Genomic DNA, 26,278 nt, shown 5'->3' with positions numbered 1-26,278 from the left:
GCGTGAAGCCTACAGTGAAAACAGTGAAAAAGTGGACCAATGACGCAAAGATAGAACTTCAAAGCTGTTTTGACTGCACAGACTGGAGTGTCTTTGAAAATTCAGCTGGCAGCCTAGATGAATATACGGACACTTTCACATCCTATATTAGTTTCTGTGAAGATGTGTGTGTACTAACAAAGTCATTTCGCACATTCAATAACAACAAGCTGTTGGTCACTGCTAAACTTAAGCAACTTCGCCAAGCTCAGGAGGACTCATATCAAAGCGGCGACAGGGCCCTGTATAATTGAGCTAGAAACCAGCTGACTAAAGAAATTAACATTGCAAAGAGAAACTATGCAGCAATGTTGGAAAAACAGTTTAGTGCTAACGACTAAATCAGTCTGACATGCATTGCAATCGCTGACCAATGACAAGCGACAATCACCGCAAGCTGAGAACAATAGCACACTCGCCAACAACTTGAATACCTTCTACTGCAGATTTGAAAATGACACTTTCACACCTCACACCCACCCAGCCGCATCACCGACCACCATCACACGAAAAGGATGTGAGACGCATCTTCAAACAACAAAAGATTAACAAAGCGGCAGGCCCAGACCACGTGTCCCCATCCTGCCTCAAAGTCTGCGCGGACCAGCTCACCCCAGTCTTCACACAGATCTTCAATAGATCTCTAGAACTGTGTGAAGTACAATCCTGTTTCAAATGCTCCACCATTATTCCAGTCCCCAAGAAACCTACAATCTCGGGTCTAAATGACTACAGGCCTGTCGCCTTGACATCTGTGGTCATGAAGTCCTTGGAATGTCTCGTGCTGGACCACCTCAAGAGTGTCACAAATCCCCTGCTGGACCCCCTGCAGCCAACTGAGCGAACAGGTCTGCGGATGATGCAGTCAACATGGGACTGCACTTCATCCTAGAACACCTCGACAGTGCAGGGACCTACGCGAGGATCCTGTTCGTGGACTTCAACTCAGCGTTCAACACCATCATCCCTGAACTCCTTTCAACCAAGCTTCTCCAGCTCAGCGTCTCACCTGCCATCTGCCAGTGGATTTACAGCTTTCTGACGGGCAGGACACAGCAGGTCAGGCTGGGGGAGGCCACCTCATCCACATGCAGCATCAGCACTTGGGTGACCCAAGGTTGTGTCCTCTCTCCGCTGCTCTTCTCTCTCTACACAAACGACTGCACCGCAACACACCCGGCTGTCAAACTCCTGAAGTTTGCAGATGACACCACTGTCATCGGGCTCATCAAAGACGATGACGAGTCTGCAAATCCACAGGAAGTGGAGCGGCTGGAGCTGTGGTCACAACCTGCAGCTGAACACGCTCAAGACTGTAGAGATGATTGTGGACTTCAGGAGGCATCCTTCGCCACAGCTGCCTTTCACGCTGTCTAGCTGCGTTGTGTCGACCGTTGAGACCTTCAAGTTCCTGGGAATTACAGTCTCTCAGGACCTGAAGTGGGCGACCAACATCAACTCCGTCCTCAAAAAGGCCCAGCAGAGGATGTACTTCCTGCGGCTTCTGAGAAAGCACAGCCTGCCACGGGAGCGGCTAAAGCAGTTCTACACAGCGGTCATCAAATCAGTCCTGTGTTCTTCCATCACAGTCTGGTTTGGTGCTGCTACAAAAAAGGACAAACTCCGACTGCAACGGACAATCAAAACTGCTGAAAGGATTGTCGGTACCCTTCCACCCACCCTTGAGGACTTGCACGCTGCCAGAACTAAGACAAGAGCGTGCAAAATCCTCTCGGACCCTCCACATCCCGGTCACCAGCTCTTCAGGCTCCTTCCCTCAGGTAGGCGCTACCGATCAATGCAAACTAGAACTAGCAGACATTCCAACAGCTTCTCCCCTCTTCCAATCAACTTCTTAAACAGCTAACCTACAATTCCATTGCAACATGCTGCCAAATTTTTTGTTTATTTATTTTTTTATTTGTCTTGAGTTTGTTGTCACTTTTCTGTCGGGCCAATTATACATTACTCGTGCACTCACTGTAGTTGTCTCGCCATGCTGCACTATTTACTTATCTGTTATTGACCAATACTGGCCACTCATGCCAGAGTAGCATCTTCCCCACTTGCACACTGACTGAAGAGCATCTGCAACATTTGCACAACCAACATTGTCCCAGATTATCGCGCTACTAGTCACTTTAAACTGCATACACTCCTTGAAGTCTCGGCGCCCTTTGCACTATGGTCATTGCACTGGACTATGGCTATATTAGTCATTCAAACTGCTCTAAGTGCTAGAGGACTCTGCATCTTTTTGCACAATTGTACCGGCATTACCAGATAACTAGTAACCCTTTATTGCTCAGTGACTGTTTTTCGCAAGGTCTTTATGTCTCAAAAGTGTTCTCTGTCAATTGACTGTCTGTTGTCGTACTAGAGCGGCTCCAGCTACAGGAGACAAATTCCTTGTGTGTTTTTTGGACATACTTGGCAAATAAAGATTATTCTGATTCTGATTGGTGTGGTGTTGGACTTCAGAGAGGCCATTTACAGAGGGTACGGAAAGTATTCAGACGCCCTTAAATTTTTCACTCTTTGTTATATTGCAGCAATTTGATAAAATAATTTAAGTTCATTTTTTCCTCATTAATGTACGCATAGCACCCTATATTGACAGAAAAAACTGAATTATTGAAATTTTTGCAGATTTATTAAAAAAGAAAAACTGAAATATCACACAGCCATAAGTACTCAGACCCTTTGCTGTGACACTCACTATTTATCTCGGGTCCATTTCTTCTGATCATCCTTGGGATGGTTCTACACCCTCATTGGAGTCCAGCTGTGGTTGATTATACTGCTTGGACTTGATTAGAAAAGCCACACACCTGTTTATACAAGACCTTACAGCTTTCAGTGCATGTCAGAACAAATGAGAATCATGAGGTCAAAGGAACTGCCTGAAGAGCTCAGAGACAGAATTGTGGCAAGGCACAGATCTGGCAGAGCCCTGACTTAAACCCAATTGAGCATATCTGGAGAGATCTGAAAATGGCTGTCCACCAACGTTCACCACCCAACCTGACAGAACTGGAGAGGATCTGCAAGGAGGATTGGCAGAGGATCCCCAAATCCAGGTGTGAAAAACTTGTTGCATCATTCCCAAAAGGGTGCTGCTACAAAATACTGAGCAAAGGGTCTGAATACTTATGGCTGTGTGATATTTCAGTTTTTCTTTTTTAATAAATCTGCAAAAATGTCAACAATTCCGTTTATTTCTGTCAATACTGGGTGCTGTGTGTACATTAATGAGGAAAAAATGAACTTAAAATATTTTAGAAAATGGCTGCAATATAACAAAGAGTGAAAAAATTAAGGGGGCCTGAAAACTTTCCATACCCACTGTACATTTCATTTAACTACGAGCACCTCCTTTAAGTCTCTGTGCTGTTGATATAGGAGGCACGCAGGAAGATTATTGGTGGTAGGATTCTTTTTACGCTTTACTCACTAGCTCCCGAGATCAGCCCATTTGCGGGTTTTAGTTTCTCTTTAATTAAAAGTATGCAACAAGTGACTGACTCCAGCGGCTGCCAATGTGGCCTCAAGACCGATCTTTGAGACGGTAAGAGGAAACCGGCTTCCAACTGGCCCTAGGGGCAAAACAGAGCAGGATGTACCAGATGGTGCTTGAGTATGCCTCAGGGGTTGGGGCAATCATCTATCATCATGTTAATTGTCAATCAATCTCTTTTATCTATTTAAATACTGTAAGTACTGTAGGCATTTCTTTTTACAGTTTCATGCTACATACATTAGCTTGAACACAATCCGTTTTGGGGACATACTCTAGCCACCTTAAAACCTTTATTGACCAATGTCTTGATTACTACTTTAACATTATTAACAGTTGGAGACATGCTAAAGAAAGTTATCCATCCATCCATCCATCCATTTTCATCCATCCATTTTCTGAGCCGCTTCTCCTCACTAGGGTCGCGGGCGTGCTGGAGCCTATCCCAGCTATCATCGGGCAGGAGTCGGGGTACACCCTGAACTGGTTGCCAGCCAATCGCAGGGCACATACAAACAAACAACATTCACACTCACATTCACACCTACGGGCAATTTAGAGTCCCCAATTAATGCATGTTTTTTGGGATGTGGGAGGAAACCGGAGTGCCCGGAGAAAACCCACGCAGGCACAGGGAGAACATGCAAACTCCACACAGGCGGGGCCGGGGATTGAACCCCGCTCCTCAGAACTGTGAGGCTGACGCTCTAACCAGTCGGCCACCGTGCCGCCCACTGTTATTAATCAAAAAATTAAATCACTAAAACACTGATTATGATTATGCTGGACCAAAGCATTGTGACACTGCTGGAAAATTACTGCTTTTTGTAATCCCTGTAACAATTTAAAGGTTCTACGATAATTTGTGGATGTTTAAAGAGACAGTAATAGCAACAGCCAAAAGGATTACAGAAGATTACATATTTGCTGCTGCAGTCCATTTCAACAGATTTCTCTCTTTAGTTTAGCAGTGTGTCTCATGACGAGAGGCTGCCAACCGCCTCCAGAAAGGATCAGGCAGCGGCGGCCACCCAGAGCCCTGCAATGGAACACTCTTTCCTACTTGACACCCAAAGTAGCCTACTTAGCCCTGAGGTGGGTGGAGAACCAGAGCCCCTATCGGAAAAGGTTCAGAGAGAGGCTGGCCATTCAATAGAGGTCTATGGCGAGAGTCTGGTAAGAATCAGAAAAAGTGAAAAACTGTAGAGCCCAAAAAGTCACTAAACAGTTAATTAATTAATGCACATCTACTGTGTATGTGGATTGAGAAAACAAATGAGTTAAAAAATGAACAATGTGATGCCTGCATGCAGTTAATCATTTTCCTTCCTTGAATACTGTTTTCTAGGTGGCAAGTGCGTATTCTAAATCCTGGTCAAATAGAGAGGCTGCACTCCTGGCAGTGCACAAGAAGCTTTTGGAGGTACCCTCCACGACTCCCAAAGATGAGCTGAGAAACATGATAAGAGCTGCAGTCTTCTTGGTCAAAAGGGCTCTCCTGGAGAAAGTTTCACCTGTAACTCTTTCCTCCTTGTGACTTTTGTTTTTTTGTTAAATTCCACTAAGGATTCTACCAGTATATGTCTACCTCACTGAGGTTTTCCGAATATGCATCAACAGTCATTGTCAGTGTGTTCTCTGGAACCCAGTTACAAGCAGAAGTCATGCTTCTGGTTTTGAAGCATAAGCGCTCACACACACGCGGAACAGTGTTCTCCCTGTATATGGTGACCCCAACCTCCTCTCCCAGAGCTTGCTTCCTCCTAAAAAAAAACATTACAAAGATAGCCTTGTAATATCTCTCTCAGGTGTAGAGTAGCAATAATTCTTTTTATTTATTTATTTTTTTTTTCTTTTACCTGAACCAACATTTTCATAAATACATTCATACATACGGTCTCCATTAAGGTTTCAGCATGTATGTGCCTAAGTAGCGGTTATATTTAAATGTACCTTGATTGTTCAGTTGTGTAAGATCATATAACTGCACCAAGCGTTTGTAAATGCTTACAGCTGCCTTGAGCCCTTATAATATACAGTAAACAAAAATTCACAAATAGTGGGAATAATCTGCTTGTTCCTTGAGAATTAGCTACCAGTTTTATGTCAGGATCAAATACTTATGTTGGCTTTCTAGCAAATACAAATAGAACCTGCTTGCAACAGGCTTACAACTCACTAAATCGAAATGAGCCGAATGTCCTCTGCCTCAACTTAGGTTTTCCAAGCCTCCTTGAAGTTGCTGTTCTTCATGTTGAGCCAGCTGATCCCAGGTCTGGGCCGGGTTGAGGTTACCTACTGTTTGGAGAACACGTGGCCCAACCTGCTGGCCAGGACTGGAAACTCGACCAACCGTCTGCGCATTACTGCCATGGCCTGCATCCAGGTATTGTGTCACAATGACACAGCTCTAAAATCCTGCATCTGGGGTCTAAAGCCCGGTAGATACATAAAGACAATTGGGCTGTTTTTGTCCCGATTCTAAACCCGACCAAGTACGTCAAAGGCAATCGGTTTGGCCTTTGACGGATTGTTCTTAGGTCTGAGGTGTGTTAAGAGTGGATTGGTCCCAATTATAGGTCCAAAACAGGTAGAGGCCGACAATCTTAAATAATGAACGTGTTCGAAATTTATGATCAAAACTCTTCATGTGTGAATTGAATTGTTACGTGGACGGAATTTAGCCAATCAGCGCCCTGCAAATTGTTTTTTAACATAAAACAAAATCAAAACTAAACATGTCCAACCCGTTGTCGTATTTTGTATAAAAGTGGGTTCCCCATTTTTCCAAAGAAAGTCTGTTTTTGACGACAATGGTCTCGCCGCAGGTCTCCTCTGAAACCTTCAAGTAAGTTTTACAAAAGTGTTCTCTAAACTAGGGATGTCCCGGTACAACTTTTTCACTTCCATTCTGATACTGATATTGCAGTCTTGAGTTTTGGCCGATACCGATATCTGTCCGGTCCGGTTTCAGCATAACAATTCATAATTTACTTATTTTGTAGTATGGAATGTTAGAAAAGTCTTGTGCAAGTGATATTTACGATGGCCTGGAAGTACAAAACAATATAACAAATTGTGAATCACTTTCACATTTCAGAAAACAAATTAACAAAAGCAGAAACACTTTTACATTTCAGAAAACAAATTAAATAAAGCCAAAACACTTTTCCATTTCAGAAAACAAATTTACAAGAAACGAAACACTTTTGCATTCCAGAAAACAAATGAACAAAAATCAAAACACTTACATTTCAGAAAACACATGAACAAAAGCAGAAACACTTTTACAAAAGACGAAACAAATTACAATTGAGACAAACCGGAAAGGAAACGTCCCATATCACAGATTGACGCGTAAGATTCCAACATGCATTCTTGGAAATCCACTTCAACATGATTGGCTCCTGCATCACGGGAAGGGTAGGCTACGCAGATGTAACGAGATGTCCATCCCAAATATGTATCACATTTGTAAAAAATAAAAAAAGATAAGTTTATTATGGTTAGGTTTGGTAACAGGGTTGGGGTTAAGGCAGTTTAGGATGGGTTAAGGTTAGGATTATGGTGGTTAAGGCTGGCGCACACCGAGCATCGTCGCCTAACCCGACTGAACTATGGCGCAGTGTGTCTGGTTTGGCAACTGTTTCCAGACACCCCTTCTCTAAACTGCTCCTACACCTATTACTTACGACTACTACTAATATTATTGTTGTCGAAAGACATTTTGCACAATATTATGCATCCAACATTGTGGAAATGGATTAACCCAGTGCACAAAGCAAGCGTCTATGAGGTGTCCGGAGTTAATGCGGCACAGTTCTATATGTTTAAACTGGAGTTGGACCCACAGCAGTATGATAAATCTGGATGTTATTGAATTATTACACAAGGTAAAATTCATATAGGGTTTTATGACTGTGGTGGCGATGCTCATGACTGTTAAGTTAAATAGTGTGTTTAAATGTCGATTATCAGAAGCTAAACTGTGTATCCAAAAACATTGCAGCTCTGCTTAGCGTTTAGATTTGCCATGATACTCATTCTGTGTCGTCCACCTCGCTCGCAAGAAAAGAAAAATGGCTGCTCTTCCGCAATGTAGTTGCCACTTCTTTGGTGGAGAAAATTGTGTAAGGCGATATTATTCCTGCTTGAAGACACATTTTCTGACATATGCAGCTCACAAAACAATTACTTTGTTAATTAAATTTTAACACTTGATTGGTGGGCAGGGAATCCAGGGACATAGATATCGATATCAATGAATAGAGACAGGTGTCCTAAAATTAATGTCTATTTTGCTTGGATTACTTGCGCATGTGTGTTGAGCAAGAGAGTCAAAATGTCTTGTATATCTCTTCGAATGAAAATAAATGTATCTTCAGTAGGTATAGCGTGTGTCCCATGTTTCCACATTCCAATCACTTGCTAAAATGGCACAGCTGAGTTTTTCCATCTTCCATGCCACTCTAATTATACACTCACACACATACCTTTACTTCCAGCCAGATGTTTCTGTTGATGGATAAATTACAATGTGTAACATCACACGGATATGACTTGACAGTGGCTTACACCGTATTGTCTTTCTTGTTTGCCGTTTAGGAAATTGCTGTCCTGAAGGATGTTCGGGTTTTGCAGTTTATCCCACTTGAGCTGGTGAAGCCTTTCAAATCCAACTTCCCCATCCGCCTGGCTCAGAGTCGAGCTGAGATGCTCGAAAGTCTCCTGGAGGAGCTGGGCACAGAGAACTCTGGATTCACCCTGGAGAATGTAATGATGGTAAAGGACTTAAATTGATCGATTGAATGTCTTTTTTGCTGTACACGGACAACCTTTTAGAAGGCTCTCAATGAAATACGTGTAAAAACCAAATTTTAACCCCAGTGACTTATTACAGTACTTTACAAGAGGTTTTCTACTATACTAAAAAAAAAAAAAAAGACATTCTAATTATCTTAATAAGATTATGATACACCATTGTAATCTGTAATTTTATTTCATTAAATTTCACTAAAACATTTTCTTTACCAATTGTCTCAAATAAATCAAATGGTTCTACTTTCTTATAGTGAGGTACGCGGTTTTAGTTCAAATATTATTCCTTGTCTGATTTAGGGCTATTCTTATACATTTGCTATATGCCTTACAGGACATTAAAAAACAGGATTTGTCATTGAAATTGGATTGCTAAACTTGTTTTCTGATTTTGAAGTTGTTTTGGAAAAGTAACCTCTTTTTCGAATGCAAAATGAGTACGAGGCCAAGTTTGTACTATTTCTATTACAGTGGGCGCCCACATATTTGCGGTTCGACATCTGTAGTTTCACCTATTCACAGATTTAAAAAAAAAAAGGGGGGGGGGGTGATGGGACTTACACCCGTTTTTCGTGGTAACCGCTTATTGAAGGTATTTTACCACTTATTCACGCTTTTAGGAAAAAGAAAACAAAATTCAAGGCAACTTCGCAGATTTCCGCTATTCCTCGATCGGCCGGTCCCTAACCCCCACGATTACCAGAGCTCCACTGTATTCACATCATTTACATGAATAAAATCTTTGGGATCAGACTGTGTTAATTTTTCTAATTTTTACAAAACCTTTTCCACAACTGAGTGAGTTGTAAATAGGCTTCACACGATCAGGATTTTTGGGGCCGATCACCGATCAGCGAGTTGAAAAAAACGATCACCGATCCGATCACAAGATGGAGGAATGTGTCTATTTCAATTACCTGTTCATTTACTGTATATACTTGTGTACTTAATTGCGCAAAAAAAATATATTAACAATAAATAATATATCTTTGTTCATCTATTTAAACCAGTGAGGCATAGCGACAGACAGAACAAATGATAAATGGTCTTCTGTTAGATGGCAGGAAGTACATACAGTAATTAATGTATCCACTTTTTGTGACATTTTTGTTTGGTGGTGTTCCGTAAGATTTTTCAATTGTAAATATGTTCCTTGGCTCCATAAAGGTTGGAAATCACTGCTCTAGTCAGATTGTGTATTCTAATCAGTCAGGCCAAACCAACATTACAACATGACAGAAATAATGGGTGCTAACTTACTGTAATTCAATTACTTTATTTTTAATTAAATTACTTCACCCACACTGAAACATGAGCGCATGATTCGGCAGAACGGTGGCATGTTTACGTCCAACTGTTCGTGGTACCACTAGCTTGCTAGGCTACATAGCGTTTTGTTGCCTGCTTGCGAGCCGTATCATATTAAAAGTATGTGAAAATACCTCAAGCAAGCCTTAAACGAACGTCCTCTCCTCTCGTGAACACCGGTGACCACCAACACACGTTTGTCCCCATTTTGTCCTTTTAATACAAAGTCGGTGCGTGCTACTCTTGTTGTCGTCGCCATGGTAATGGGTGTCTCTGGTCGCATTTGAGTTTACAAGATAAAGCCCAATGATCGTAAAAAACATGATGCAGTGGTATCGAAATACAAGATTTTATTGCAGTAGTCCGACATCGTGCAATTGTGAAAGAGCAAATTTGTCTTGGTAGTCTGATCCGGGCATTACGCGTTGTCTGTCTCAGACGTGTTGTCTATTCCACACTGCCAACATGTTTTTTTTTTTAATAACTTTATTGGCCGTCAGATATTTCCAATACTACGTCAAAAGACGCGCGACAAGGCTAAAAATAAACTAGCTTTTGGATTCAAATCTACTGTGCACGATGACGACGCGGAGTAAATGTCTTTTGCAGAGCCCATCAATGACGTCATTGATCGTATTGGCGAATTATGACATTAAAGCTGATCAGATGATCAGCATAAAATGCTAAATATCGGCTAATACCGATCAGCCCGATGAAATCAGTGTAAAGTCTAGTTGTAAAGTAGCTGCTGATGTTCGAAGCCATATGCAATCTGCAAAATCTAATTAAATTGGCAAAATATTCTTTCGTGTTGACATCTATCCTGCTTATTCTCCATTTATTTTGGCTCAGTTGCAGTGACTAACTGAAAAGGGAAGCACACGCCGTGTTTTTGCTGAGGTCACCTACTTTAGCCAAACTGACTGTCCCTAAGATCCAGTCATTTTCTTCCCCCAAGCTTTCAGCAATGACCTAATATCCATGTGAAAACTATCCACATGTTGACCAGGGTGGACAAGTCAATGCTTGTCCGTTCTGTTTACTTTATCACCCTTCACCCCTTTTAGGACTCTCCCTGAATCCTTTATCAGTGAGGGCAAATTGTTAGGTTTTCCATTCAGGTGGTCCTCAATGCTTGTTTGCACATGCTTGCTCTTTGTGTGGAACGCCTCCCACATTTGCTTGGGAAACATTACCAGTCATGATTGAGACGTGACATGGGGAGTAGGGGGGGCTTTTCTTTGCTCGTGTAACATTAAACAGTTCAGCAAGAAACTTGCATACATGGTTTGCGGTAAGGTTCAATCTTTTTCACAGCAATTAGATTTATTATAGCTACACCAGAAACATACTGGACATACGTACAACCCATTGAAGTCCGTCTGTATGGTATAATGACTGTCTGTCATTTTTCCCTACTCTCTTTATTAGAATACTTAATAAAAAACACTACATACATAGGTATATTTGTATAAGCTGCAGAGAAATGTTGTTTGACACTTTGCATTTTAAGTTTGCAAGTTAACTATTATCTAAAAATTATACACCTTTATGGTAAAAGCTGAAGTGAAGGATAGCTCAATGAAACTTACGCCTCTAAAACAAAATGGAACGGAATCCTCGTTAATGTCATTGTTAGTGTAAAATAACTACTTTGAAAAAGGTCAGTAAGACAAAAAACATTTGGCTTTTGCTCAGCAACTTAAGGTAACAAACAAACAAACGTACAATATGCACATGCAGCTAAAACTTGAATTGATACAGTAAACGTTAACTGTGTGATATCATGTGACAAATTTTTTTGATAGCCCAAGAGTGTGTTAAGACAGGGGACGGTTTGAACATGTTTCCTTTTCCCGCTGCTGTTACCTGGGTGCTCTGCCTGGTGAAATTCTGTCAGGACTCAGCTTAGGGGCCCACTACGGAAAAAAGTATGAGAATTGGGAAAGGGCGGGTGGGATCAGTTCAGTGTCGTTGCCGAGGTGTCCTTGAGCAAGCCGCAGAACCCGTCCGTAATTGCTTGGGAGCATTTATTGTGTATACACCTCTCTCCCTTAATGCGCCATGTTACCGGTCTGTTTGTGTGTGTTATAACAAGTTTTAAAGTTTAAATTTGTTTAAACCTGACTTGTAGAATTTATTCGTATTCTTCTCTTTGTAAATTAAATTGCGCTAAGTTGTCTGTCGAGACAACAGAATTTAGTAAGTTTTGGTGGCCTTCGTGCTTTTGTGTTTTTAAATCTGTTTTTGGATTTAAAAAAAAATAAAAAATTCTCTGCCAAAGTGGCAAAAATTATTCTGTCATTAAAAATAAAAGTGATTAGCACATTTGCCTCGCAGTCAGAAGATCCATCTTCAAATCTCAATTGATACATTCTGTGTGGAATTTGCACACTCTCCCCGTGGTTGTGTGGGATTTCTCTCTGGTGTGAATGTGAGCATGAATAGTTTTTATTATGTACCCTGCAAAACCTGGAGACCAGTCCAGTTCTGGATGGACGTTTTTATGATTAAGCAACTGATGGTATCGTGGCTTACTTGCCGAACTTAAGCCTGTGTGTGTTCAGTTTCCATCCAATGAATGAATGTACGTTATGATTATGATTATGATTATGGTGTGAATGGTTGCCTCTCTCTATATGTGTTCCCTGTGATTGACTGGCAACCAGTCCAGTGTGGAGTCTGCCTTAAGCCCAAAGTCAGCTGCAATGTATTCCAAGCTTCCTGAAACCCTGAACAGAATAAGGGTAATTAGAAAATGACTGAATGTTTTATTATTGTCAATGGCATCAATATGCTCCCCTAAAAAATTTATCAAGTCTTGGGACAAAATTCTTAATCACTTATTTAATCAGCCCATTTTCTTACCGAGACACAATTCTATATTTCTGACATTGTGGGAACAGGCTTTTTTTTCCTGCTTGAACTTGAATAGAGATTGTGGGCCAGACACTCTCCCAGGTTGCAGAACATCAATGTACATCAATAATAAAAAAAAAACTGATTTATCTCTTTCAGTTTTGTACCGCAGCGCTGGAGCACGGTGCGTCCGCGGTTCGAGAGGTGGCACTGCGCATCATCATGTCCATGTACAAGCAGCACAGTTCGGCTGTCCTCAGCTACCTTCCAACGCGTAATGCTTCTCGCAACAACTTCCTTTACAAAACCTTATTTGATGGCTTTTCCAAGGTCGACGGACAAATGGTGGCGACTCAGGTAAGACTTTTTATCTTTTTTTACTTATATAAGTAAAATATGATGCATGGAACATGAAATTGTTGCATGATATCGGACTTTTTCACAATATGCTGTTTGTGATAACTTGGTTATTTTTCGTCAAACTGCTGACCCAAGAGTGTGGCCATGTTTTTTTTGTTGTTTTTTTTAAATATATATTATAATCAATGAGGAGCAACGCCCCATCACCAGACATTTTCAAACTCAAACTCAAAACTCACCTGCTTCATTCAGTTTTCGATGTATGTATCTTTTGTATGTATCTTTTGTTCTGTGTTTTGTTTGTTTGTGTGTGTAAAGCGACCTTGAGTTGTGTGAAAGGTGCTATATGAATCAGTTATTATTATTATTAGCTTGGAAGTGAACAATGGGGCTGTTTCACCCGAAGGATGGACGGGTTTTCAGATGGCACCATAGAAATGTCTTTTTTTTAATTTTATGCTGCAGAGAAAAAAGGAAGATTGTAACTTTTCTAAATTCCCCGACTTAAGCCAGGATCAATGCTAGTTTTTATGGTTAGAAATTATGGTGGAAAATAAGTATTTGGACACCTACAAACAAGCAAGATTTCTGGCTCTCACAGACCTGTAACTTCTTCTTTAAGAGGCTCCTCTGTCCTCCACTCGTTACCTGTATTAATGGCACCTGTTTGGACTCATCAGTATAAAAGACACCTGTCCACAACCTCTAAACAGTCACACTCCAAACTCCACTATGGCCAAGACCAAAGATCTGTCAAAGGACACCAGAAACAAAATTGTGGACCTGCACCAGGCTGGGAAGGCTGAATCTGCAATAGGTAAGCAGCTTGGTGTGAAGAAATCCACTGTGGGAGAAATTATTAGAAAATGGAAGTCATACAAAACCACTGATAATCTCCGTCGATCTGGGGCTCCACGCATGATCTCACCCCATGGGGCTCAAAATGATCACAAGAACGGTGAGCAAAAATCCTAGAACCACACAGGGGGGACCTAGTGAATGACCTGCAGAGAGCTGGGACCAAAGTAACAAAGGCTACCATCAGTAACACACTACGCCGCCAGGGACTCAAATCCTGCAGTACCAGACGTGTTCCCCTGCTTAAGCCAGTACAGTACAGGCCCGTCTGAAGTTTGCTAGAGAGCATTTGGATGATCCAGAAGAGGATTTGGACAATGTCATATGGTCAGTTGAAGCCAAAATATAACTTTTTGGTAAAAACTCTACTTGTTGGGTTTGGAGAAGAAAGAATGCTGAGTTGGATCCAAAGAACACCATACCCACTGTAAATCATGGGGGTGGAAACATCATGCTTTGGGGCTGTTTTTCTGCAAAGGGACCAGGACGACTGATCCGTGTAAAGGAAAGAATGAATGGGGCCAAGTATCGTGAGATTTTGAGTGAAAACCTCCTTCCATCAGCAAGGGCATTGAAGATGAAACGTGGTTGGATCTTTCACCATGACAATGATCCATGATGGGCAACGAGGGAGTGGCTTCGTAAGAAGCATTTCAAGGTTCTGGAGTTGCCTACCCATTCTCCAGATCTCAACCCCATAGAAAATCTTTGGAGGGAGTTGAAAGTCTGTGTTGCCCAGCGACAGTCCCAAAACATCACTGCTCTCGAGGAGCTCTGCATGGAGGAATGGGCCAAAATACCAGCAACAGTGTGTGAAACACTTGTGAACATTTGACCTCTGTCATTGCCAACAAAGGGCATATAACAAAGTATTGATATGAACTTTTGTTATTGACAAAATACTTATTTTCCGCCATAATTTGTAAATAAATTCTTAAAAATCAGACGTGATTTTCTGTTTTTTTCTCTCTCAAAGGTGAGGTATACCTATAATGAAAATTACAGGCCTCTCTCATCTTTTTAAGTGGGAGAACTTGCAAAAATGGTGGTTGACTAAATACGTTTTTGCCCCACTGTACAAGTTGGCTTTTATTGTATGACTGGCATGCATGAAGAATTTACTGTAATGCTTGTGAGTCACCAAGCGACGAAGCTTATTTTTTACCATTACCTAATTGGCACACTGTTGCGCCTCAGTTATATACGTCAGTAGTACAACCTTGCTGCTCCAACAGTCTGCAAAACCTTAAGATGGTAGGACATGTCAGGTCGCACTGCTTGTAATGCAAGTAAAAGTAAACACAGATGATGAATGATGTATTGACGTTGTTATTAATTCATCCGGCCTATGAAGGGCGGTGGTCCAAGGGATGGGCAGGGGGAGAAGGAGGAGGGGATCCACTCTCTGCAAAAGCAGCTGCCTGCCATGAAGGAGTTAACAGTAGGTGGAGTTGTCATCACACCTCAATTACATGACACCTTGTGAAGGCCTCTCAACATTTATAACGTCACTTGACTCTTGTACAAATAATTGTGGCACTTTGGGACAAGGACACCTTCTATTGTCAAGCAACAATTTGAATGTTTGTGTCGTCATCTTTTGGACTGTGACTCTCTATTCACGCGTGTGTGTTTTGTTCAAGGAGAGGGACAGTAAAAGTACCAAAGGACAAATGGCCAAGAAAGAAGTTCCTAAAGTTGGGAGAGGGTCTCAAAAGGCTGGTAAACAAAGTATGTGCATGCAGAACCAAATCAGCTTAATGCCTTCCAACGGTTTATTTTTGGTCTTGAGGGTGGTTACAATGTACCCGTAATCTTTTGTAACTTCAAGGACAAATGATGATGGCCTCGAGCATTACCTGTTCGTTGTGGATTGCTATCACAACTTAAGGAGTTGAAAAGGTCATCATTGCTAACATTTGGCAAAGCCTATCCAAGTTTAGCTCTCTTGCCCTAATCCGTTTTTTTTGTGTGTTTCGTTTTGCCCAGCAACCTTTGAAACCCATGTAACTTAACACCTCAGCACCCAATGAAGTTCCATTTGAAGTCCCGAAATTGAACTTTATAGTTGTATCAATCATGAAGCACCTACTATTTTACATTTTACTCAACTTCATTTATAGAGCACTTAAAAAAAAAAATCATTTGATAAAACAAAGTACAGTACATAAATAAAAATCGAACAAAAGATGATAACTAAATAATAAATAAAATATTATTACAACCCCAATTCCAATGAAGTTGGGACGTTGGGTTAAACATTAATACAAACAGAATGCAATGATTTGCAAATCATGTTCGACCTATATTTAATTGAATGCACTACAAAGATAAGATATTTAATGTTCAAACTGATAAACCTTATTGTTTTTAGCAAATAATCATTAACATAGAATTCTATGGATGCAACACGTTCCAAAAAAGCTGGGACAGGGTCATATTTACCACTGTGTTACATCACCTTTTCTGGTGCCTTCACAGATGTGTAAGTTACCCATGCCATTGGCACTAACACAGCCTCATACCATCACAGATGCTGGCTTTTGAACTTTGCGTCCATAACAGTCCGGATGGTTCTTTTCCTCTTTGGCCCGGGCCAAAGGACACGACGTCCACAATTTCCCAAAACAATTTGAAATGTGGACTCGTCGGACCGCAGAACACTTTTCCACTTTGCATCGGTCCATCTTAGATGAGCTCGGGCCCAGAGAAGCCGGCGGCGTTTCTGGGTTGTTGATAAATGGCTTTTGCTTTGCATAGTAGAGTTTCAAGTTGCACTTACGGATGTAGCGCCGAACTGTATTTACTGACATTGGTTTTCTGAAGTGTTCCTAAGCCCATGTGGTGATATCTTTTACACATTGATGTCTGTTTTTTATTGAGTGCCGCCTGAGGGATCGAAGGTCACGGGCATTCATTGTTGGTTTTGGGCCTTGCCGCTTACATACAGTGATTTCTCCAGATTCTCTGAACCTTTTGATGATTTTATAGTCTGTAGATGATGAACTCCCTAAATTCCTTTGCAATTGTACGTTGAGGAACATTGTCCTTGAACCTTTTGACTATTTTCTCACGCACTTGTTCACAAAGAGGTGAACCTCGCCCCATCTTTGCTTGTGAATGACTGAGCAATTCAGAGAAGCTCCTTTTATACCCAATCATGGCACCCAAACAGGTGTATCATGAGCATTCTTTTTTGCCACCTGTCCCAGCTTTTTTGGAACGTGTTGCAGCCATAAAATCCCAAGTTAATGATTATTTGCTAAAAACAATAAAGTTCATCAGTTTGAAAATGAAATATCTTGTCTTTGTAGTGTATTCAATTAAATATAGGTTGAACATGATTTGCAAATCATTGTATTCTGTTTTTATTTACGTTTAACACAACGTCCCAACTTCATTGGAATTGGGGTTGCACATAAAACCCACCAAGGCAGCAAAATATAAAAACTCTTGTATTTTACATTGTTTAAAAGTTACATCTGTTGTGACAGATTTCATCTTATTTTTTTGCAGTTCTCAAATTGCCTCCGAACAAGACAACACGCACAGTAGAGGTCCACCAATCTGTCACATATCTGGATAAGTAAGTGACTTCATTAAGGCATGTTGAGCTAACTACTATTGACATTTTATTTCATGTATAGTAGATGCTCCAGATTTGTGACCGTTTTAGTCGATTATTGTTTTTCATTCCACTTTTTTTTTCAGCTTGTGTATATTCTGCGGTAAAACCGATGATTCTTTCACCGACGATGGATTAGACCTTCACTATTGGAAGCACTGTCCAATGCTGAGACGCTGTGATGAATGCAGACAGGTAAACTGCCTCATCAGCAAAAAGTTGTCATTCTTCTAATGGAACGTTCCTGCATACTCTTCTGTGTTGTGTTCACAGGTAGTGGAGATCGCGGGCTTTACAGAGCACCTACTAAATGAATGTGAAAGTAGAGCCAAGTTCAGCCAGTGCCAGCGCTGTTCAGAGGCAGTGGCCACTGAAGATCTGACTAGACACGTCCAGGGTACCACTTGCAAACGTGAGTTTCCCAGTAAACATTTGCATGACTGATCGACTGGATGAGGTGATTAAACCTCAGAGCTCTTAGACAGACGTGCTAAGCACTTGTCCATTGTGCTTCAATATTACAACAAACTATAAAACGAAGCAGACAAACACATTTCTAAATTTGGCAAAAAGCTCTGCTTTATTGCTACCGAAATAAAACTCGTACTATGGAAAACCGGTGATCTGAAACACCAACCATGTGTCAGTATTAATAATTGACAAGTTTGAGTCTTTTGTGTTGCTTTAAAGTTCGACTTAAAAGACCATTATGCTTGATTTGGAGATCGGATATTCTTTAATGCGACCCAATGAATGACATCCATTGTTGAAACAATGCCTATTTTTAAAACGTCTGTCTTTCATACCACATTTTCATTTCCTCTCCAGTCTTTTAGGGATGTCCTCTTTACCTGTACGGTAGCTTAAAGGTGTCCCATTTCTGTCTCAGCCCCCATCTCAGGTAAACACTCCAGCCACTGCCCTTTGTGTCACACCAACTTTTTGCCGGGAGAAGAGGTAAGATTCTGAACATCAGTGAGCAAGCTAAACCAACTGTGTTACCACAGCCCTTTAAACCTTTGATTGGATTCTTTAACGTTTTGTGATTTTTAGTGGGAAGGCCTGAACTATGTCACTCACAAACCTTTTATTTGGTTTATGCTAATGCAAACAAATAAAATAATTCTTACTATTAGCAAGGGCCTCCTATCCAAAGACAAACCAGGGCCTTTCACAGAACCTGGGCTTGGATTTCAATCTGTGAGACGTCCCCCTTTACCCTGAAACCAACACAGAAGCTAATGAGTGTGTAGTGTAAAAGATCAAAGAGGTGTGGAGGTAAAACACTGCTATTGCCGACCCCTTTAAAGACTTCAAAAGAGGAGACGTCTTTGTACCTTGAGGTTGTTGTTCTTCTCGAGATGAAGTAATTGCAAAAGCAGGCCAGAAGAGCCCCATCTTTAATGGCGTTCATTAAAAGAAGCATGCATGGAAGGGAAAGGAGGCTTGATTTTGTGCTAGTCGATGCAAGGATGCCACAAATATACACCAGACCCTAATTAGAGGAAAACTATTGATTATTTAAATAATATACAGTAGTACAGGAGTAGTGTATGTGTGTAGTTAACCCTTTGTATGCTCTCTGCGATAAAGTCTCGCCAAATTTGCTGAGGTTGTGTGTGTCATCACTGCATAATTTTTTTTTTTTGTCTTTCCCAATTGCACTAACTCGGCTGTGTTCGACTTTAAAGGGTAGTTTTTTGTTACATTCATAAAATAGTGGGAAATCAGAAAACATCTCCTTTGTTATTCCTTTTTTTCTTTATATTTAAAGAATTGTGAATTAGTTACCAGGTTTTCTGTTAAACACAGCAACAGCTGTGTCTTTGGATTAAAACGTCTGAGCCCCAATCTGTTATCCAGCGCTTTTTTTTTTTTTTTTTTTTTTTTTATCAATTGGTGATTTTGCCCATCAGCCATTATCATAGAGTGCATACAAGCACATAATGTTCAAGGAGACGTGACACAAATGGATTGTATATAAACGTACTCCGCTCTGATTTCATCAAAAATCAAGACATGACATGTAATTTCTTCGTGCAAACACACCCTTCAAAATTGCTGAGGGGGAAAAAAACATTACCAGAAAGTCACGCTCTGGCTGCCAGAGCCCTGAACAGGATGCCATGAAAGGCTGCAGTGTTGTAGAGGGAAGGAGGGCCGCCATTCCGCCGTTGACTGGGCCTACAGTTGCCCGTGCCCGTCACAGATAAAAGGCGCTTCCAGGGCATGACTGAACTTACTGAGCTACTTTTGTACCTGTTGCAGGCCTGGAAGGCTCACCTCACGGGTAGGGAGGGCTGCAAACAAAACTCACGCAGGACCGCGGTGTCCCAGAGAACCCAGCCAGCACAAGGTGAAGCATTCATATCCCCTTGTCCACACATCCACCAGCACAGCACCCTTTTGAGAGAGCATTACTAAGTGCAACTTTTCCCAATTTGGCTTCCTAACCTTGTGACAGAATGTACTTTGCTGGATATCAGGATGTATATTTATTTTATTATTTGAATCATTTTTTTATGACAGTTCCTCGACTCCTTTAGAGCTACAATATCTGCAATAGCTGTTAACTTTTACAAACACAGAAATGCAAACATGACATGTGTTTACTCCTCAGGATGTACCTCGGTGAAAGCAGAGCTGGACGACGCACACTAGTAGTGAATACTGCTGCTACTTTTACACTTAATGGTCATTTTTTATTTGATTCTCAAACCCGCTTAAGCTAAAGACTCCAATTATATTATCGTTTGTCAATCGTGACACAATATAAACTCACCCGGGACCCATTTTGGGAGGGGGGGACCAGGGTGCTGACGAAACCAATCGTTGAAGGGGGGGGCGGGTTGTGCTGAGATAAGTTTTCCGTTAAATACATTATAATGAGGACATCACTGCCTGGCTGGCTGTGCATTAGGAATGAAACGCCTAACTGATGCTAGGCTCTATGTGACTGACTGGGCAGCAAATGTATGGCACCCCTGCTAGTCACTAAAACATTTGAATAAACATGCCCCATGTTACTTGACAAACTCATTTGTAATTGCACATTTGCACATGAAGTTATTTAACCAATAATACAATACATTATAGCCATATGTACAACAATCCCCAGCAGCCGGATTGGACCACAGGACATTCTGATTATGGCCTGCGTGCCGTACGTTTGACACCGCTGCTTTAAATGTTATGGGTGCTGCTTTCAGAATGACAGTGTCATCACTATCATCTTTTTGCTTATGAGCAAGTTTACCTGTCTGCAATTCATTACACTTTCAATGTTATGGAGGCTGCTTTGTTCTGGTGATAAATAGACCACACGACGGGGTCTTTCATCGCCGTCGAATGTCTCACAAGTGACGGTTCTCTCTTTCCAGGTACGTCTGTTGCTAGCACAAAGGTCACACACACGTGGTCGGCGGGCACTCGAGGTAGAGCCAAGCCTTTGGGAAGAGGCAGTCACATCCCACCTCTGGCACCCCTCGCTCGAGGACATACACCAGGGAAGCGGTGATTGTTGAAGAAGAGACTTCACTTTGTCACTATGGAGGATCAACAGTAAACACCAACCATGTGTCAGTATTCCTGCCACCCTACAATACAGATGCCATGGTCTTTCGTAAAAGAGATTCTAAGCCATGTGATTTGAATACGTATCAGTTCCTCTCATTTGGGATTATAATAAGTTTAGCTTTGCAACTTTTACTCAATTCAAATTGGTAATGTACCTAAATGTGGATCGGACTTCCTCGCTGTTGCTCTCGTGAGAACGTAATGCTGAATTTAACACAAAATAATTCATACCCTGGCCGAATTTTGAGTTTTTATTTGTTTAAAATGTATCTTTTAGGTGGTACTGACACAAGGACCTGGCAAAATACTAAGAAGCTCTGTTAGATTACAATATTCATATCGCTGATTTTATCCAACAGCTTTGCAGAAACAATGTTTTGCCCCATTCTAACATGATCTTGATAACTTCTACCATAAAATAGGGCGCTCCAGTAAACTAAAGAAAAAATAGGCCTGTATTAATAAAGGTTATGATAACTTGGTAACATTTACCTTTTTTGTCAGCATTTTTAATTTATACAATTATAAATATATTTGCCCAATTTCTTTTTTTCCCAACTTTTTTTTTTTATCGTTTCCAGCCCGCAGGTACCCATTTAGCAATTGAAAGATTGACTCTAACTTATCATATGACCAAGGTCTGAATCGTTTTGGCCAACAAAATATATTTGTTTCTAATCAGACTGCACAGCACTGTCTGTGCTGTGGACGATGCAAAATCTCCGTAATCAATGAGGTGTATGCAAAGTATTTATTTATTTTTTTGTATACCACACCCATGTAAGATGAAAACAAGAAAAAGAGTGATGAGAGCAGTAGGGAAGATTAAAATATATGTAGGAAAAAAAGAGTAAGTTGCGAGCTATACCTAATAAGCAGAAGACTAGATTCAAGACAGATAGAGAGTTGAGTGCGTTACGCTGCTGAAGTGTCCGGCATATGGCAAATAGAACCATTCGTGTCCGAGATAACCCCTGATGACATCACCGCGGGTTATTTTGTCAGATCTGACAGCTCTCCCAAGAGAGACATGCTATCATACAGCTGTTGATATATGTCCGGTGGCGTTCCATAGTCAGTGACTGTTGTCTTGCCAGATGAGATGCGCACTTTAGCAACTCTGCACCATTGCTAAAGCTTTCGGTAGTGCGAATGTAAAGGTTATTTGACTTTCCGTAGGTGTGTGTATGTAAGTATGTAATCATGGTCATGTACGTTTTTGGACTATGTACGTCATCAGTGACAATGACAACTTTTTTTTTTCCTGCAAAAAAGTACCAGCATTTCATGAAATAAATATAACAATGGTTTTGATGTTATTACCAAATAGGTTTTCTTTATTCATCAATCAAACTAGTCGCTTTTAACAGAGATGAACAGAGACCTTTAGTTTTTATTTACACTGTAATAAAACAAATAAAAACAAAATCCACAGATTTTCAGACAGTTTTGGTTTCCTTTTACCCCGATTTGGTTGATGTTGTTGCACAATAAAACTTGGCAATATGTTGGTAATGTAAGGCACGGACATCCATCGCGCATTCAACACTTGATCCATGAGGCTTAAATTTGAAATGGCACTTAGAATTGCACTGTAGACCTGTATGATAGTGGTTTCCCAAAAGTGAAAAGGACTCCGGAGTGGACAGATGACTGTTTAAAAAAAAAAAAAAAAAAAAGGCCTGATATTTCAACATAATCAAGTCCTCTACTTTCCTTCATGGATTTTTGCATTGAAATGTCATACAGAGGTCCTCCGTGCACAAACCAGTTCGTCGTGGTGCACCAGGCTCCACATCTTGAGGAGTTCCTGGGCGCTCAGTTTATGCACCACGATGAGGTTCTTGTAAAAGCACGGCTCGCTGTTCATGGGGCTCACCCGGCGCCTGGTGATGCCGAAGGTCCTGAAGCCAGAGTGCATCTCCGGGCTCACACGGAGGCTCTGCAGGCACATGCCCAAAAAGACGTCGTCAATGGGGTACAGCTCCATGTCCTCGGAGACCACGAAGAGTCTCCTGGCCACCATTGAGGACATGAGGAACCCCCCTCCACCCACATAAGGAGGGTATGGCTTATCAAAGAGCTCCCTGGGGATGTAGTATTTACTCTGTCTGTTCCGGATGGGAATGGCCTTGGAAATGGTGTCCCCCACAAACAGGGTGGTCTCGCTGTGCACCTCCACTTTGAAGGCGATGAGGTCCAGCAGGTTCTTGGTGTTCACAAACACATCGTCGTCCCCTTTGAATATAAACTGCACGCCCGCGCAGTAGATGTCGAACCATTTGAGAAAGTTGACCTCTTTCAGAGTCAAGTTGAAGAAGGTGTCCATGAAATCCCACTGCAGGATGTCCCCGTAGATCTGGTCCTCGTATTGGATCAGCTTCTGCAGGTTCTTGGCATCTTTGCCAACGGAAGGACTCCCCAAAAGAAAGAGGGTCTTTACGGTCTTCCCTTCCGCTGTGTGCTCCCTGCCCCAGGTTTTACGCACCGCCTCGCGCCGATCGTGGTGCTCAATGACGGACTTGACCACCATAAGGAGGTGCACCCCTCCGTCAGTGGCCGTGCACTTCTCCGGGTGATCGATGAGCATCGGGAAGTACCTGCAGTGGCGGTGCAGGACGAACTGGTGAAACCTCGGGTCCAGCCTCCGGAACAAGTCCTTTGTTTTCACCGCAGCGTCCTCGCTGCAGTTCAGCACCTGCACGTCCCAGAACGGAGCGCTTCGGTTGGAAAGCCGCTGCGCGCCCGGAACCGTCGGGTGGTTATGGCTCATAGATGTCTGCTTGCTGTCCTCCTTCTTGGACGAAAAACACTCCCCGCACCAACCGGCGTGCCTCCTATACGTGCCCATGTTGTCCTTCTCGGGAACTTTGAGCTTGTGGAGCAAGAGAAGGGAGGCGAAGAACAGGGAGAGGCTCAGCAGGGACTTCAGCAGACCCAGACGGTTTCTCCGGAGAAGCTGCTCCATGGTGCTCAGTGCGATGGACCGCGGCTCTCCGAGGCTTCCCCTTGCGCCACCATCGTGATGTTTTCCTCAACTTTGCGTCTCCCGTCTCCAGCACGCCTTCTCTCGCGGTCCCCCGCGGGCCCTGTGCCGCCGGATAACAGAATGCGCTGACACCGTGGCCCCGGGGCTCTTCTGGGCCATGCTGGCGCTGAAGTGGGGACGCAGGTCGGCTTCCGAGAGCGGTGGAAATACGCAGCGAGGCACGTACGATGGACCCCGGACTTGTTTGTGACTGCGAACACGGGCGCGCGCGCAGACCCACCCCCGGTTTTACTCAACTCTCCTCCTCCAAACATCCTCCCACTCCTCACCGTCATTTTTTTTTTTTTTTGGTAACAGGTGTCAACTGTACGTGTGATGGAAACCCAAGGGGAAATCTACACGTGGTATATTTGGACTTCTTTTGGATTCGAGTGGAGTTAACAGATCTTCTAATGGCTTAAACGGTTCACTTGAAATGCTACAGTGGCAATTTTGGCAATTTGTACATATCTGTAAGTGCCTGTGTTCATCGTTGTCGCTCTGCATCTTTCGCGCAATTCATTTCGATTTGATAAGTATGAGTGCACTATTGCACACTTAGATATAGATGTATATTTGCTCACGACTTTCTGTACATTTGTGTATGTGTCCTAAATGTATATATTTTTTAACGACAATATAGGGACGAGAGTGACTCCAACTACCGACGACAAATTCCTAGTATGTTATAACATACTTGTTTTATTATATATATATTTTTTATTATAGCTGATTATTATAGCAAGTTTCCCGTATTTTCACATTTATACTTGAATTAGCTGTCTGTATCGGACAGGAAACGCTACATCCAGCTACGAGAACTGTGCCTTGTTTCATTGTAAAGAATAAAAACACACGAGTTGTTTTTCAGCAAGTAAAATTCGTTGCCTTTAATAAATTACAAACAAAATGTAATTCCAACAGAAATGTTTTATCCATGCGCCATCAATGGGTCTGACCAGGCTCTATTGGATTTACCTCTGGCGCCCTCTAGCGGACATGATGGTAAATTACAACCAGGAACGTTAATGCGTCTGTACAAGTCGAGTGCGGACGCTCTCAGACAAGTCAGAATCATATTTATTGGACAAGTATGTCAAAAACACCGCTCTAGTACAACAACATACAAACATTGCGACCAAAAAAACAACTACTTTTGAGACATAAAAACACATTACGGAGAGTCATTGAGCAATGAAAGGTTACCGGTAATGTGGTAATGCTGATACAGTGACAATTGTGCAAATGACGCAGAGTCCTCAAGCAATTTATAGCAGTTTGAAGTGACTAATAGAGCGATAATCTGGTGCAGTGGAAATTGTGCAAATGGTGCAGATAGTTCTCAAGCACACGGGTGGCCAGTATTGGTCAACAACAGATATGCAAATAGTAATGTAGTAGTTGTCTCAGCAGAGATGTGCAAAAAAGTGACAGCATGTGACCATGGAATCGTAAGTCGACTGTTTAAGAAGTGGATGGCAAGAGGGAAGAAGTGTATAAGTTTGCGTTGATCGATAGCGCCTACCTGAGGGAAGGAGCTGGAAGAGGTGGTGAGCAGGATTTGAAGGGCCCAAGAGGATTTTGCATGTCATCTCTACAGTCTTGAGCGTGTTCAGATCCAGGTTGTGTCGGCCTTACCGAAGCTCCAGCCGCTCCACTTCCTGTCGATACGCAGACCCGTCACCGTCTTTGATGAGGCCGATGACTGCGGTGTCGTCTGCAAACTTCAGGAGTTTGACAGCCGGGCGCGTTGGGGTGCATTCGTTTGTGTAGAGAGAGAAAAGCAGCAGAGAGAGGACACATCCTTGGGGAACTTAGTCAAAAGAACAATGTTCATGTTTTTAACCCTTGTGTGGTTTTCCTATTTTTGTTCATCTGTGGCTCTTGTGGACCTGCTGCACCTTTAACAAATGTTGACTCCATCCCAATTACATTTACAAGCAATATATGCAGCATTTTTGGCTACTAGTTGCCCTTTATCTGTGTTTGATCCAGTTTATGTGTGCCTGTTTTCCTTTGTCTCTTCATAAAAAAAGTCATATCATAAAAAAGAAGTCAATGATAATCAAGATATGAGTGGGAGAATGTCAACACTTGAAAAACAAAGCTATTGATTTTTCTTTGTTTCCCCCCACACTTAAATTCACTAGATAGGGGTCGAGTGGGCTCAACATCCAGTATGCAATAGTGGTGCATGAGCCCCCTCTAGTGGTAGCAGAAGAATCACTGACCAAGTACAGTTTAACGTTTTAGTCCAATAATTTGCATTTAATCTTAAAAAACTGTTTTT

The 26,278-nt window shown here is 41.9% G+C and overlaps 2 protein-coding genes across 3 annotated transcripts in view; one reads left to right on the top strand and one right to left on the bottom strand.

Annotated features, from left to right (window-relative positions):
- cep104 (centrosomal protein 104) overlaps positions 1-22,388 on the top strand; it is a 50,278-nt gene extending 27,890 nt beyond the window's left edge. For both annotated transcript variants that reach the window (XM_061673405.1, XM_061673414.1), the window contains 13 exons: positions 4,520-4,732; positions 4,905-5,072; positions 5,775-5,942; positions 8,162-8,338; positions 12,701-12,898; positions 15,114-15,200; positions 15,403-15,490; positions 17,276-17,345; positions 17,471-17,579; positions 17,658-17,796; positions 18,274-18,341; positions 19,653-19,740; positions 20,765-22,388. In XM_061673405.1, coding sequence (XP_061529389.1) covers positions 4,520-4,732; positions 4,905-5,072; positions 5,775-5,942; positions 8,162-8,338; positions 12,701-12,898; positions 15,114-15,200; positions 15,403-15,490; positions 17,276-17,345; positions 17,471-17,579; positions 17,658-17,796; positions 18,274-18,341; positions 19,653-19,740; positions 20,765-20,901 — 1,710 coding nt within the window. In that variant the 3' untranslated portion in view covers positions 20,902-22,388. The remainder of the gene's footprint in view (positions 1-4,519; positions 4,733-4,904; positions 5,073-5,774; positions 5,943-8,161; positions 8,339-12,700; positions 12,899-15,113; positions 15,201-15,402; positions 15,491-17,275; positions 17,346-17,470; positions 17,580-17,657; positions 17,797-18,273; positions 18,342-19,652; positions 19,741-20,764) is intronic.
- Positions 22,389-22,701: 313 nt separating this feature from the next.
- On the bottom strand, positions 22,702-23,928 carry b3gnt7l (UDP-GlcNAc:betaGal beta-1,3-N-acetylglucosaminyltransferase 7, like). The gene has a single exon (XM_061666367.1). The coding sequence runs from the start codon at positions 23,926-23,928 to the stop codon at positions 22,702-22,704; it is 1,227 nt and encodes a 408-aa protein (XP_061522351.1).
- Between the last annotated feature and the right edge of the window lie 2,350 nt (positions 23,929-26,278).

Source organism: Phycodurus eques, chromosome 1 (genome assembly GCF_024500275.1).
Source record: "Phycodurus eques isolate BA_2022a chromosome 1, UOR_Pequ_1.1, whole genome shotgun sequence".
NCBI lineage: Eukaryota > Metazoa > Chordata > Actinopteri > Syngnathiformes > Syngnathidae > Phycodurus > Phycodurus eques.
The sequence above is the reverse complement of the archived record's forward strand: the minus strand, read 5'-3'. Positions and strand labels throughout refer to the sequence as shown.